General features: G+C 45.6%; 1 protein-coding gene across 1 annotated transcript in view; it reads left to right on the top strand.

Annotated features, from left to right (window-relative positions):
• Positions 1–14502, top strand: part of LOC133492272 (rho guanine nucleotide exchange factor 12-like) — a 22123-nt gene extending 7621 nt beyond the window's left edge. The window contains 31 exon segments of the mRNA XM_061804364.1: positions 15–214; positions 459–563; positions 2624–2722; positions 2796–2906; positions 2994–3092; positions 3921–3963; positions 4106–4211; positions 4308–4445; positions 5063–5095; positions 5160–5274; positions 5361–5466; positions 5988–6203; positions 6291–6444; positions 6752–6918; positions 7869–8015; positions 8661–8746; positions 8902–9027; positions 9116–9230; positions 9888–9988; positions 10867–10944; positions 11022–11097; positions 11243–11413; positions 11624–11711; positions 11773–11853; positions 11987–12057; positions 12289–12417; positions 12420–12548; positions 12663–12818; positions 12988–13154; positions 13840–13906; positions 13975–14502. Of these exon segments, the coding sequence (XP_061660348.1) occupies positions 15–214; positions 459–563; positions 2624–2722; positions 2796–2906; positions 2994–3092; positions 3921–3963; positions 4106–4211; positions 4308–4445; positions 5063–5095; positions 5160–5274; positions 5361–5466; positions 5988–6203; positions 6291–6444; positions 6752–6918; positions 7869–8015; positions 8661–8746; positions 8902–9027; positions 9116–9230; positions 9888–9988; positions 10867–10944; positions 11022–11097; positions 11243–11413; positions 11624–11711; positions 11773–11853; positions 11987–12057; positions 12289–12417; positions 12420–12548; positions 12663–12818; positions 12988–13154; positions 13840–13906; positions 13975–13988 (3494 nt within the window). The 3' untranslated portion in view covers positions 13989–14502.

The following is a 14502-nucleotide window of genomic DNA, read 5'->3' as shown; positions in this document are numbered from 1 at the left end:
TTTGCCGCACTTAGCCGGGTCCTACGTGGCGCTCACAGTGTTGGGGAGGCCTCCCGGTCTCCCACAGATCCACTTGGAGGAGCACGAGGACGACACGGTGGATGAGGAAGACGGCGATGGCCGGCAGTCGGTGCGGAACTCGCCGGGCGAGGACCGACGAGGCTGCGCCTCCTGCAGCCCGGTGGTGCTCCCCCACTCCTCCCTCCTTGACAGGGTACTTTATTACTTTATTGATTTATTTTATTGCTTTCTCACCAGCACAATTTGGAGTTATCACTATTTGGCAGCAGCAAACGTCATAATGGCAAACTTTTTAGAAAGGTGTGTTAACGCTCACAGAGAAACGCCATAGACGGGCTAACAAAACTACTTGTTCTGAGCTAAAGATGTGGTCACTAAACAAATTAAACTTGGCTGTATTTTCTCTTATTTTGTATTTATTTTCTTTTTGCATCCAGGATGGATCAACGGACGGCAGGAACATGGAAGCTGAGGAGCGGGATGGAACCGTGTGCTCACAAGGGGGCGCCTTTGGCGACAGGATGGGTGGCAACGGTACATCGGTAGGCTCATTTGCGTGGATTTATTTTTGATTTTTTTTTTAAACGGCCTGCTATGGGAAGCCATTTGCACGTTTTTTTCCAGTTTCAAAGCTTAAGGCCCATCGATCGAAATGCTCTTTATACTCACGATTATTTAATATTATTCTTATTACCATTGATTGGAGATTCTAAATTGTCCATAGGTGTGATTTTTCTGTCTCTGTGCCCTGTGATTGGCTGGGAACCAATTCAGAGTGTATCCCGCCTCCTGCCCAATGAAAGCTGGGATTGGCTCCAGCACTCCCACGACCCTCATGAGGATAAGTGTCCCAGAAAATGGATGGATGGATATTCTTATAACTAAAAAAAAAAAAAAAAAATTCCACAACTCATGCCACTTTTGCGTTACTCGCATGGAAAGAAGAACTACCGTAATTTCCGGCCTACAGGCCGTGACTTTTTTCCACACGATTTTAACCCTGCGGTTTATGCGGTGATGCGGCGCCAGTGTTAGCGCGGTGCTAGCGTTAGCGAACCTGGTTATAAGCCTCGGTACACAGAATGAGTTTAATGCGAGCACGGCGCTAGCACCAGGTGCGCTCTGTAGGCAGGGAATTACGGTAGTTCCAGTCCCGCCTAGTAGGTAGTTGCCATATATTGTCCAATACTACCTTCCACCCATGTGACATTTCTGCATAATGCACAGATTGATATCTACGTGGTGCTAGGAGTACTCGTGAAGCATGAGATATTAACTATCCATCTATTTTCTTTGCCGCTTATCCTCACAATGGTCGCGGGGAGTGCTGGAGCCTAGCCCAGCTGTCAACGGGCAGGAGGTGGGGAAAACCCTGAACTGGTTGCCAGCCAATCGCAGGGCACATACAGATGAACAATCATTCACACTCCCAATCACACCTCGGGGCAATTTAGAGTGTCCAATTAATGTTGCATGTTTTTGGCATGTGGGAGGAAACCGGAGTGCCCGGAGAAAACTCACTCAGGCACGGGGAGAACATGCAAACTCCACACAGGCGGTGCCGGGATCGAACCCGGGTCTCCAGAACTGTGAGGCCAACACTTTACCAGCTGATCACCATGCCGCCCTATTCACTAGTATAATTTTGTCATTTTAAGAGTAGTACCTTGAGCAGAGTTGTCAACGAGTGCCGAGTTTGTTTCCACACTAGTAATATAGAGTTGTCCCGCGACTAAGGACAAAGAGTAACTAATATCTCATCAGATCAAAACAGGAAGTGTCTGCACCCGCTGCTCTTTAGTAACAATGTTCTCATCGCTACCGTCTTTAAATAGCCGCCGAACGCCCCCGCTTTGAAAAATCCCCGGATTTCCCCTCCTAGACTAAACAATCAATTTAGGTTAATTGTTGCGCCGTGTCCCGTCTGTGTTTGGATTAGCTGAGCGGCCGCCGCCTCACTCGGGGGGGGGTGAGAAAGACCGCGCCCCAGCATGCCACCGACGCCCGTTTGCCACCCAACGATGCCCCCGATGCGCTTAACACGTGCGGGTGCACATGTATCGAAGTTACAAAATCATGGAACCCTCGACTGACAGTCGTCCACTCACGCATGGATTAACCGGCTAACCCGACCTACACCTGCCCCAAATGTCATTGACTAGGCCCCGCCCCTTAAAGGTGCACAAATATTACAGTACATACATTAATTACGCTTCATAAAGCATGGTTGTTTCTTTACATGGTTAATTTTTACTATTTATTGCCCAAAAATTTTATTTTTCTGAACATTACTTCTGTTTTTTTTTAACCACTTTTTGTTTTTAGTATTTTTTAAATGTTACATATTTAAAAGCCGGCACGGTGGGTGAGCTGGAAAACGTTGGCCTCACAGTTCTGAAGTCCCGGGTTCAATCCCAGCCCCCCTGCCTGTGTGGAGTTTGCACCTTCGAAGATGAGCGGCTAAGAAAATGGATGGCTTTAAAAGCTGTCACTTCACTTAAACATAATCGCAAATTATTCAAAAATGACACTACTATCTGATTATTATTTAGAAAATTTCTTTCTGCATTTCGTGATTTCACTTTGACCGCGCATAACTCAGGACGCCAGCCCCCCGTGCATTGTGGGTAGCCCACCGTATCTCCTCAACCGACAGATCATCGGGGCAGAAGACGACTACTTTGACTCGCAACAGGAGCAGGTACTCAGAAAAGTGTTTTGCTTTTATTCTGCTTTTACGGTACACAAAATACACGTGTGGATATTTGTTTCAGATCAGCGGGCAGTGCAGTTGCTTCCAGAGCATCGACGCGCTCAAGTGTCGGCCTGCGCACCTCGCCGTGTTCCTCCATCACGTCGTCTCGCAGTTTGACCCCGCTCCCTTGGTAGTGACGCGTTGACGGGACACTTTTGAGGGAAGGCCCTGTGGATGCCACGCTCATTTTTCTTAATAGTTGCTTATATATTCTTAGCTGTGTTTCCTGTACGCCGACATCCACAAGCAAACCAGCGCCAAAGAAAGCCGACGATTCTTCATGGAATTTCACTCCCTCTTTCTTGATCGCACAGCAGTAAGTGCATTTTAGCTTTACCTTAGGTGTACGTGTTTAATTTCTTTTTTTTGTGGTAATATCCCATTTTGGCACGGTGGAGCAGCTGGTAAAGCGCTGGCATCACAGTTCTGAGGTCCCGTGTTCAATCCCGGATCCGCCTGTGTAGAGCTTGCATGTTCTCCCCGTGGCTACGTGGGTTTTCTCCCACATCCCAAAAACACGCAACATTAATTGGACACTCTAAATTGTCCCTAGGTGTGATTATGAGTGCGACTGTTTGTCTCCATGTGCCCTGCGATTGGCTGGCGACCAGTTCAGGGTGTACCCCGCGACCCTCGCGAGGATAAGCAGCACAGAAAATGGATGGATGGATGAATATCCCATTTTATTTTATTTGTAATTTATTATTTATCAATGAATTTGATTTTATATTCTTAATTTAAAAATGATAAATTGCATTTATCAAAATGTGCTTGGTTTGCATTCTGTAAAATGTTAAGCATTTTAAATTTTTTTGTAATTTTATTTTGGGGCTTATTTTATCATCTTGTAATTTTATTGTTAGTTTTATTCAAATACTTTTTTGTAATTGCACTTTTATCTCTCTTTGTTTATGATGTATTATATATATGTATATAATTCCTCTTTACCCCAATAAAAAGAATGGAAAAAAAATACTTGAAAAAAATCTAGGGACAGATAAATCTCTCTCTCTCCATATATATATATATATATATATATATATATATATATATATATATATATATATATATATATATATATATTTAGTTTTTATTTATTATGATTAAAATTTAAATTATCCCTCTGTATGTGCTTTCTTTCTAGAATCTTAAAGTCCCAATGCCAGACACAGTCGCAGCAGAGCTTGGTAAAAAAAATAATTAATTTATTTATTAAAAATGCAACTGACCTGCCGGCACTGTTCTGCAAGTGTGTCGAATGAACTGTCCAGTGTGTGTAATGCATTAGTAGTGAATAAAAGTGTCCGTGTGTGTGCGTGTTATGAACAGAGAAGCGCAGATTGGACTTAATTCCAGAAGAGGTGTGCAGACAGTGCACGCAAACCTTACAGGACTCGCTGATGCCGGACTTGCACAAGAACCTGGACGACTTCAGGTCGGTGTCAACGCCGCGTAGAAAGAAGACGCCGCCGCCCGATGTGACGTGACGTGATGTGATGTGATGTGATGAACACATCGCTTGGGGCCGCAGGCAGAAGCGCAGCATGGGGCTTACGCTGGCCGAGGACGAGCTCTCCAGGCTGGACGCGGACGTCGGGAAAGAGCCGCTGTGCTGGGAGAGGGAATGCTCGTGTGCCGAGCACATTCTCTCCAAGATTGAGGACATCCTGTGAGACGCGCACGCACGCAAACGCCACAATTACTATTTTCAGTCTTGTAGGGAAAAATATAGTCTTGCACTTTCTGGTTAACCTTTTTTAAACTTTTGCTCAAACATGCCAAGGCTTGTGGAGCAATCGTAATTGTATTTTTTTTAAAAAAGGTTCATTTTATAATAATAAAAATACTGTCGCATTCATTTCACAGAGGTTTTTTAAAAATATTTTAATCAGGGTTTTATTTTTGTAATTTATGCAAGTATTTAAAAATAAATTAATTCAAATGTTTTACAATCATGTACAATGTTCTAATTACATTCATATAACTTTTTAAAAACATTCATAAAATATTTTGGAAATGGTGTCACATTTTGCTATTTTTGAAAGTCATTTAGAATTCATTTATTTTATTTTTACAAACACTTTAAAATAAAAGTAAACCTACTGCACAATGATCAAATTTGAATCTATCGAGAGTAAAATACTAATAATATAAGTATTTAAAATAAGAAATGGGCAAATATTTAAAAATTGTTAATGCTGAATCCTATTCGGATTTTAATTTTTTTTTTTTTAAAGTTGTCATATTGTGATCATCATGATGCTCACGCCGAGTTGCCTCTTGCAGGTTAACATCTCAGCCCACCGAGGAGGAAAAATGGTACGTTTTCCGCACTTCTTTGTGAAGAGTGTCCCTTTCTGAATGTTTTGTGCGTTTGTCGCAGCCAAACGATGCAGTACGTCATCCTCACCTACATGAAACATCTGGGTGTGAAAGTCAAGGAGCCTCGCGGCCTGGAACAGAAACGAGCGCGCATCAACTTCCTGCCCAAGATTAAGGTGTGCGCACGAACCTCCGTGACCCTCATACGACCGACGGAGTCACCCAAAATGTGTTGTTTTTTTTTCCCCCCTTCTACGATTAGAAGAGCATCAAGGCCGACAAGGAAGGTGAAGAGAAGGTGAAAAAGCCTCGTTTTCCCAACATACTCGTGCCGCAACGTCGTCTGAGCAGAGTCGACTCCACTTCAGGTGAGGAGCGAAAATCCGCCGTCAGTGGATCCTTTCATGGGGGGGGGGGGGGGGGGGTGTTTACATCTTCACTTATTTGTCTGAACGTGCGCGTATGTTGTCAAATGATATTTTATGTAAAATAAACTGGGCTGTCGGAAATTCACAATACAAACGAAGTTATTTTTATTGTTTTTCAAACTCGTGGGTCAGCTTGTCTCGCTAGGCGCAAAAGGTTATTTCCAGGTTTTGTCGGGGGTGTTCGTGTACCGATTTTCATTCGAAAAGCAAAAAAAAAAAAAAACCCCAAAAACTTTCATTCGAAAACCGACTTGTTCAAAAACAAGAACGTTTGCAAACGTAAAGTGTATTAATCAACATTACACAACAATTCCATGTTTGCAATTTTGGGGTGAAAATTGTTACAAATTATACAACTATTTAAAAAGGAAATATTAACGTGTGCCGTGACCCTCGTGAGGATAAGCGACTGGGAAAATGGATGGATGGATTTCATATTAAAGTGTGTTTTGTGTTGGCAGTGGGCAAAGCCATGGAGGTGAACAGGCAGCGTTCCCCAAAGCTCCTCTCACAAGCAGCTTTCGGCATTCCCGATCCGCCCGACTCGTCCCCCTCAAACTCCGGAAGGATCCGCGCCAATCAACCCGGCGAGGGTTCCGACGTTTTGAGCGCCTCGTCCACTCACAGCTCGCCCACCACGTTGACCTCGGACACCAGCGGGCAAGACTCGGACACCAGTAAGAAACACCCGGAGGCGTTCTGGATCCTCGCCGATGATGACTAAACCCCCCCCCCCCCCCCCCCGTTTTCCGACTCCCCTCCAGATGTGTCCCCGTTCTGCACCCAACCCCGATTGGGCGAGGTTTTGGCGTGCGGCGACAACCAAGATGGCGTCTGCAGCCCCGCCACAATGCAGTTTGACTTCAGCCCTTCCAACCTGGAGCACTTACAGGAGGAGGGAGACCATGACGCCTACAGGTAGAAATGGTGACTTCAGATACCAGTGACTGTACTTTTTTTTGTACTTTTGTACATTGTTTTTGCTTTGAGTTGTGAGCAAAAAAACCCAAAATGATACAAGTGCTGTATAACGGGAGCGAACTTAACTCACTTAAATTTAGTTAATACTAACAACGCAAAAAAAAAAAAAGTATTCTAATCCCCATTCAGCCATGTATGGTATTTCCGCATTGTATGTTAGCATGCAGCTAGCAGACTGTTTGGTGCTGATACATAAAATAATTGAATTCCTTTTTTTACCGGCCCAAACTGATTTTTTTAATAGGATGGAAGTGCAGTGCGCGGCGAGCGCGGCGGACGTCCCGAGCGAGGACGAGCAGACGTGCGAGGCGGCGGGCGAGGACGACCCGCTCAACTGGCAGCGCCTGGTGAGCCACGACCTGCTGGCCGTGCTCACGCCGCAGGAGATCAAGCGGCAGGAAGTCATCAACGGTGAGGCGTCTGCGGTTAGCTCTCGTGCAATCGTTTAACGTGATGGTTACCTTCCGGGGAAAAAAAAAAAATCTTCATTTTTTTTGCGTTTTTGTTCAATGTTTATTTTTTTCGTTACATGCCAGCTTGGAGTATGTTTTAGGACGGTAATAAACGAAACAACGTTTCCCATTCTTGTGCAGTTGGCTGAAGTTCAATTCCCACAGTTGTCAAGCTGTTTGTGCATCCTCCTCCTCTTTCTCAATACTCGTATCGTCTTGTAATCGGGCAAATGATGTAAATTGGGCAAGCTTAACGCATTTTGTACTGTACAAGATACTTGGCGTGGAGAAGACTGTTGACAATGGTCGATTTTCCCTTAGCCCTTGGTTGTCAAAATCATTTTTTGTCGCGGGCCACATTGTAGTTACGGTTTCCCCTAAGTGGGCCGTTATGACTGAAACCATAAAAATCGCCTCATCATATTTACGTGTGAAATTTATTAACTCGTTTGTAAATCAGAAGTCAAGGCTAATGGGGTTTTCAACCGTCGTTCATGTTGGTAACACCAACATGCTTGCAATATCTTAACATTTTCATTTATGATATGACAATTTGAAATTTTAGTACAGATTTTCATCAGATTTCACCATGATTTGACTTTGCGGGCCACATAAAATCATGCGGTGGGCCGTATCTGGCCCCTGGGCCTTGACTTTGACACCTGTGCCTTGGCCAATCGGGACGCAGAAGGCTTTTTCTCTTAGCGAATCAGGATACAGAACACAAATGTGCATAACGCTGTAAAAAGAAAAGCCTGCTACACTGTAAAAATGATGTACACAAAAAAAAAAAGAAAAATTCTGTGTAACAGCGGGACCGCAGAAAGTGAGGGAACACTCCAGATTATGACAGAACAATATGATATGCCCCTGGAGTGAGTTTTCAGTTTTCTAATTTTCCTTCTGAAGAGTTGTTCTACACGGAGCGGGCCCACTTGCGCATGCTGAAGGTTTTGGACGGCGTGTTCTATCAGCGGCTGAGCAGGGACGCCATCCTACCCCCGGACGACGTAAAGAGCATCTTCGCCAACCTCGACGACATCATTCAGCTGCACGGTGACTCGACACACCCGAGACTTGGGAGGGCAAACCTCGGCCTTTTGTTGCAGTTGAAATGTGCACGTCGAATAGTTTGTTTAAATGCTTATTCTTCATAACTGTATTGAGTTATTATTTTTTTTTTTGTGAGAATGCTAAACGAACACAATCAACATACCGTAATTTCCGGCCGATAAGCCTCGACTATTTTCCACACGGTTTTATGCGGTGATGAGGCTAATTTGGGCATTTTTTTTCTATCGGCCACAAGGGGGCACTCGAGCAGAAAAGGTAAGGGTGAGACCAGTGGAATGCATGTGCCAACGAAGTGACTTTTATCGGTTCAGCCTGTTAGCGCTGCGCTAACGCGTGACTGCCGTGTCTCAGTGATTTTTACCAGTATGTTTTTTTTTTTAACCGGTTCTGTTAGCGTGGCGCTAGCGTTAGCTCAGTACCACTAGCATTAGCCTTAAAGTGCTTGCACTAGCGTTAAAGTCTGTGTGTACCGTCTTTGTTTGTAAATACCTCGTGTTTCAATGTGGGCACTTGCGGCTTTTACACAGTTTAAGTTTTATGATGTATAATAAACTTCATAACGCACAGGGTACACGTGGTGCATGTTAAAAAGCGAAACCTGGCTGACCTCTGCTGTTTTTTCCTCAGTTTCCTTCACGGAGCAAATGGCGGCGATCAGGAAGAGGAGCGAGACGTCCGTCATTGGTCACATCGGAGAGGATCTCTTGGCCTGGGTAATGAGAGCAAAAGGGGAGCTCATGTACAGCCTTCCAAAGATAAGACACAAATCAAACAAATATGAAATGAAAAATAACACTAAGATACATCCGGATCATTCTAATATACGCCGTAATCGTGACAGAAACTGTTACATTTGTGTAAATTGCAGTTCAGCGGCGAGGAAGAGGAGAAGATAAGACGTGCGGTGGCAACTTTTTGCAGCAACCAACCGTCTGCGCTGGAGCTCATCAAGAGCAAGAAGAAGAAGGACCAGAGATTCACTTTGTTCATGCAGGTCAGAGACAGATGGACGCGCACACGACAGCGCGAATTTTCAACTGCGTCACGCACGGCCGCCGCGTCGGCTTTTCGTTTCCGTCCAGGCGGCCGAGAGCAACCGCCTGTGTCGTCGTCTGCAGCTGAAGGACATCATTCCCGTGGAAATGCAGCGAGCCACCAAGTACCCGCTCCTCTTGGAGAAGATTGCCAAGTACACAGGTAGTCTGTACAACTTGAAGGGGCTACAGACAGACGCTCAATTTGGGACAGCTTATGGCATAAGGGGTCTCAAACTCAATTTACCTTGGGGCCGCTGGAGACGGAGTCTGGCTGAGCCCGGGCCCACATGGACTTATGTAGAGTTGAAAACAATTCCATCTTCTCAAACATATATACTTTTTTTTTAAACTCGAAATAAGATGAAGAAAAACCCTAGGGTTTACAACTACAAAAAAAGAAAAAAAAAACTCCATGGCAACGCCGCTGTAACTTCCTCATTGAAAATTGTTTCTCTGCTAGCATCAAGCCCGTCGATAGCGCACGATAGCCATCAACCCCGCCGTGATTGGTTGGTTCATGAGCTTTGCACACAACACTGTAAAAGTGCCATCCATATACAACTCGAGGGCCGCACTGCCATTTCAAGGTGGGGGCCACAAAATATTGTCGCAAATGGCCCGCGGGCCACCTGTTTGAGACCCTTGGCTTATGTTATCATTCATGCTAACTTTTAACAGTTGCCACTTTTGGAGGATTTTAGCCTCGACACATTTTGGGTTAATTTTGCTCCTGTTCTTTTGACACACACCTTTTCCAACTTTTGGAGGATCAAATGTCGTCTTTTTTTCCTTGCGCAACTTTGGGAAATGTCTTCAGAGGATGAGGAGGAGGCAGAGAAGGTGAAAAAAGCGGGAGAATGCTGCAGGCAAATCCTCAACCATGTCAACCAGGCAGTCAAAGAGGCTGAGAACAAGCAGGTAGGGTGTGCAGACATTTGCCTTTTACTGCCAAATATTTTCAAGTTGGCAGCAAAATATTTTTATACCGTAATTCCCGGCCTACAGATAGAAGCCTCACCCAGTACATTGTAAAGGAAGCCGCAAGTGCCCACATTGAAACATGAGATATTTACAAAGAAAGACGGTACACAGAGAGTTTAATGCTAATGCGAACAGGGCCGGTTAAAAAAAAAAAAAATAAAAACATACCTTTAAAAATAACTGAGACACACCGCAGTAACACGCTAGCGCAGCGCTAACAGGGCTGGACCGGTTAAAGTCACCTCTTCGGCACATATATTCCACCGGTTTTACTCTTACCTTTTCCGCTCAAGTGCCCCCTTGTGGCCATTAGAAAAAAAATGCACAAATTACCCACATCACCGGATAAACCGCAGGGTTGAAAGCGTGTGAACAAAGTCGCGGCTTATAGGCCGGAAATTACGGTATATGTTAGGGCGGTGGAACAACTGGAAAGCGTTGGCCTCACAGTTCGGAGGTCCCGGGTTCGATCCCGGCCCCGCCTGTGTGGAGGTTGCATGTTCTCCCCGTGCCTGTGAGGCTTTTCTCCGGGTGGGCACTCCGATTTCCTCCCACATCCCGAAAAACATGCAACATTCATTGGACACTCTAAATTGCCCATAGGTGTGATTGTGAGTGTGGCTGTTTGTCTCCATGTTCCCTGTAATTGGCCGGGAACCAGTTCAGGGTGTACGCCGCCTCCTGCCCGTTGACAGCTGGGATAGGCTCCAGCACTCCCATGACCCTCGTGAGGATCAGCGGCGAAGAAAATGGATGGATGGATGGATATTATTAAGTTATGTGTAAACATGCACTCTCTCCAACCACTACAACAGAGGCTGGTGGACTATCAGAAAAGGTTGGACATCTCGTCACTAAAACCCAACGAGAACCCGCTGATCTTGGAGCTGCGGGTAGGAAAAGCGCTCGGAAATGAAACACCGACAACGTTTCCATTTCTACGACTGACGAACTGCTGCTCATCCTCTAGAATCTGGACCTGACCAAGAGGAAGATGGTCCACGAGGGACCGCTTTCATGGAAAGTCAACAAAGACAAGAGAATCGGTACGGGGAGATTTACACTGGATCGAATTAAGTCTCGAGAAGTCAAGCGCTCGTGAACGTAAAAACCTTTCAAAGTGAAGCGACGTGTTCTATTTTCCGGATGCCTTCACTTTGAGGGTTCATTTTTTGGGGGGGGCGTGCGCAGATCTGTACACGCTCCTGCTGGAGGACATTCTGGTGCTGCTGCAGAAGCAGGACGAGCGTCTGCTGCTCAAGTTCCACAGCAAGAATGTGGCGACCAGCGCCGCCGACTCCAAGCTCAGCTTCAGCCCCGTCATCAGACTCAGCACCGTGCTCGTCCGACCCGTCGCCACCAGTAATCGACCCACATATTTATTGACCTACCTATGAAGGACATTTTTCTTATTTTGGCACAAATATGTTCACTGATCCTGAGCCTCAGATGAGAATATTCTGGAATAACCCAACTAGCAAATCGTCATTTATGTAACATGAGCGTGTACATGCTGGATGCGCGCTATCGGTGCCGTACGATCCTCTCGGTGTCCTCTTTCCGTGTCTTCAGACAAAAAGTCCTTCTTCGTGCTGTCCATGTCAGAAAACGGGGCGCAGATCTACGAGCTGACGGCTCAGAGCGTGTCCGACCAGAGGACGTGAGTTCCGGCCGCCGCGTTGCCGTAACGACGGCCTCATCCCGCTTTCTTACCCCCGCAGGTGGCAGTGTCTGATCACGCAATGCGCCGACGCCATCAAGGCCAATTCTCAGAGCAGCGACCTGCCGACGACGCCAAGCCAGTGAGCGGGACAATACTTTTAGTCTCTTTGTTGTCTTTTTTTTTTTTTACGTGTGTGCGCATTTACAATAAGTCTGTATGTTTAGTTTTTTGTGTTCAAATGACAAATTACACCCCACCCCCCTCCCGCCCAGAGGTGACCAGGATGCCATTGAAATCATAAATTGTGAGATGGACAAGCCCAGCAAAGACGGCGACATTTCAGGTAGCGGACTTCATTTTACATTCCACGACTTTCATACGATACATTATTATTTTTAATCTCTCCGCTCATATTTATTTTTTCGTAGAGACATTGAAGTGAATAATGTCACGTGTATTTTTCATTACACTATCTATTTTAGAATGTTTATAGGGATGACACTTGACCTTTTACACACCCGAATGGCTACTAGTTCCACGGCGTGAAAACAAAAACGCAAACCCGTCTTTTCAGAATCGTCGGACATTCTGGCCAAGCCCGCGACAAACCCGTTTAACGCAGCAAGTCGGAGGACGAGGAGGAGGCCGAAGAGGAGGCGGAGCGGGAGCCGGAGGAGGCCGCGGAATCTGGAGCGGAAAGACGGGAGGAGGGAGAGGTGGATGAGGAAGAGCTGGAGGCCTTCCTGGATGCTCAGCTGGAAGAGGATGAGGACGAGGAGGCAGAGGCAGACGCATCGTCCTCGTTGTCCAAGGCTGAAGAAGCTCTCAGGACGTGTAAGTTGAGAACGTTTGCAGCTTCAGGGCCGTCGCTTACGACCAACTTTCAACTTTCCTTTCCTTTGAAGAATGCTCCAAATGTGTTTTTGAGTGTTATATGTGTTGTGCCAGTGGTGATGCTGAAGCAGCTGCTTTTCAACCACATGATGGACGACTCGGACAAGGAGGTGACGAAAAAGACGCCGCCCCCGTGTCGGCCCGACGCTCGCGTCGACGGCGGCTCGTGCCAAAGCTTCCCAAAGTACGACAGCCAATCCGAACGTAACGGTAAGGCTTTCGAGTAGGTCGTGTTGAATTTTTTTTTTTGAAAGTGGCATTCGAAAAACTACAAATGTGTTTATTTAAACCCAAAGTACAATTTGTGAGTACTCCAAATTTGAATGACGGTGCAGTAGCTTTAGTAGTTTTTGGTTTGAAACCGCATCTTGTACCGCAGGGGCTCTCAATCCGGGCGGGGGTTGCGAGGAGGGCGAGGCGGAGGACAGCGCTGACGGGATGGACATGAGCAAGCTCCTGTCGTCAGAGAACGGCGGCAGACCCAACCTCAGCAGACGCCTCATGACGCACCTGCGCCTCCTCCAGGCTGACCTGCAGTACCTCAAGGTACGTGATTAGGCACCCTTGGATTTGGATTTGGAACACCGCTGCCAAATTGTTGGTGTCCACATGAAGGTACTTTCAAATGTTTGGGACTTCAAGAAACCATCAAATGTGTTTTGGGACGAAGAAAGTCAAATTTGTGATTTGAACAGAGCATGACAAATTAGTGATTTTATGGAATGTAGGCAAAATAAAATATCTCAAGTCTCTTAAAAAGTCGCCGCAAAACACTGAGGAAGTTGTTGTCTCGGTGCTACATTAAGGAGCACCTCAAGTGTCGTCAACGCCAACCGAGGGGCGAAGAAGGAGCGTCGAGGAGCCATCTTACATCCAGGGACGAAGTCCGTTAGCTCCCCGATGCCGACGTTTGAAAATGGGCGGTCGACCAGATGGATCGTGAACAGAGCAGAACTTCGAGTTAAAGCTAATCTTCTGTTTTCGTCATCCGTCCGTCCATTTTCTGAGCCGCTTATCCTCACGAAGGGCGCGGAGGGCCGCAGCCTATCCCCGGCTGTCGCCGGGCAGGAGGCGGGGCGGGGTACACTCCGAACTAAGGAATTTTGAAATCTAGAAATAAGATGCGCCCTTAGTTTGTGGATCGGATGTGAAGTCGCGTTCATAACACGAGAAACTTTTTCTTTTGGATGTTAACGGACGCTTCTAAATCTAATTTAAGCTGTCCTTCCAGGAAGTGGAGCTGAAGTACAAAGAGGTGAAAGGGACACCGACTGACACGCCGACGGACTCGGACAACGGTGCGTTTCACTTGACACCCTTTAAACGTCACGTTTTTCATCTTTAACGCTTTGTGAATGCTTTTCAGACGGGCTTCATTAAGGACAACCTTGCTGTTTTTCTGCCACTTTTTGGGTCCTGAATGCAATATTTTTTTATTTTTTATTTTCCCTCTCTCACTGCTGTCAAGCTACCAAACACTGAAGTCACGTGATAATATTCACTGTGGACAATACCACTGCAGTTCTTTTATTATTTTTTATTTTTCTTACACTGGACACTTGCCAAGTACAAAACCTCGCGGATGCAACTCCATGCTAAATTTTTCTCTAGCTTTGGGTACATTATTGCTATTAAAAATAAAACTAACAAGCTGTAAGACTGCATGTGACGAAAAAAAAAAAAAACATGTAAACCTTTGAACAAAATTGTGGTTAAATCTTGTAAATTAACTTAAGATGAGAATTTTTTCTATCAGGTATTCATATTGTAACGCAAAAAGACGCTAATAAGACACGCAGTATTAATCATCTTTTAGTTGTTTATCATGTCATATTTATTTTTCTCTGTGCAATGTAAATCATCTCCTGTTAAATAAAAAGACAAGGATATTTTT

Source organism: Syngnathoides biaculeatus, chromosome 18 (assembly GCF_019802595.1).
Source record: "Syngnathoides biaculeatus isolate LvHL_M chromosome 18, ASM1980259v1, whole genome shotgun sequence".
NCBI lineage: Eukaryota > Metazoa > Chordata > Actinopteri > Syngnathiformes > Syngnathidae > Syngnathoides > Syngnathoides biaculeatus.
This window is presented reverse-complemented; position numbering and strand designations above follow the sequence as displayed.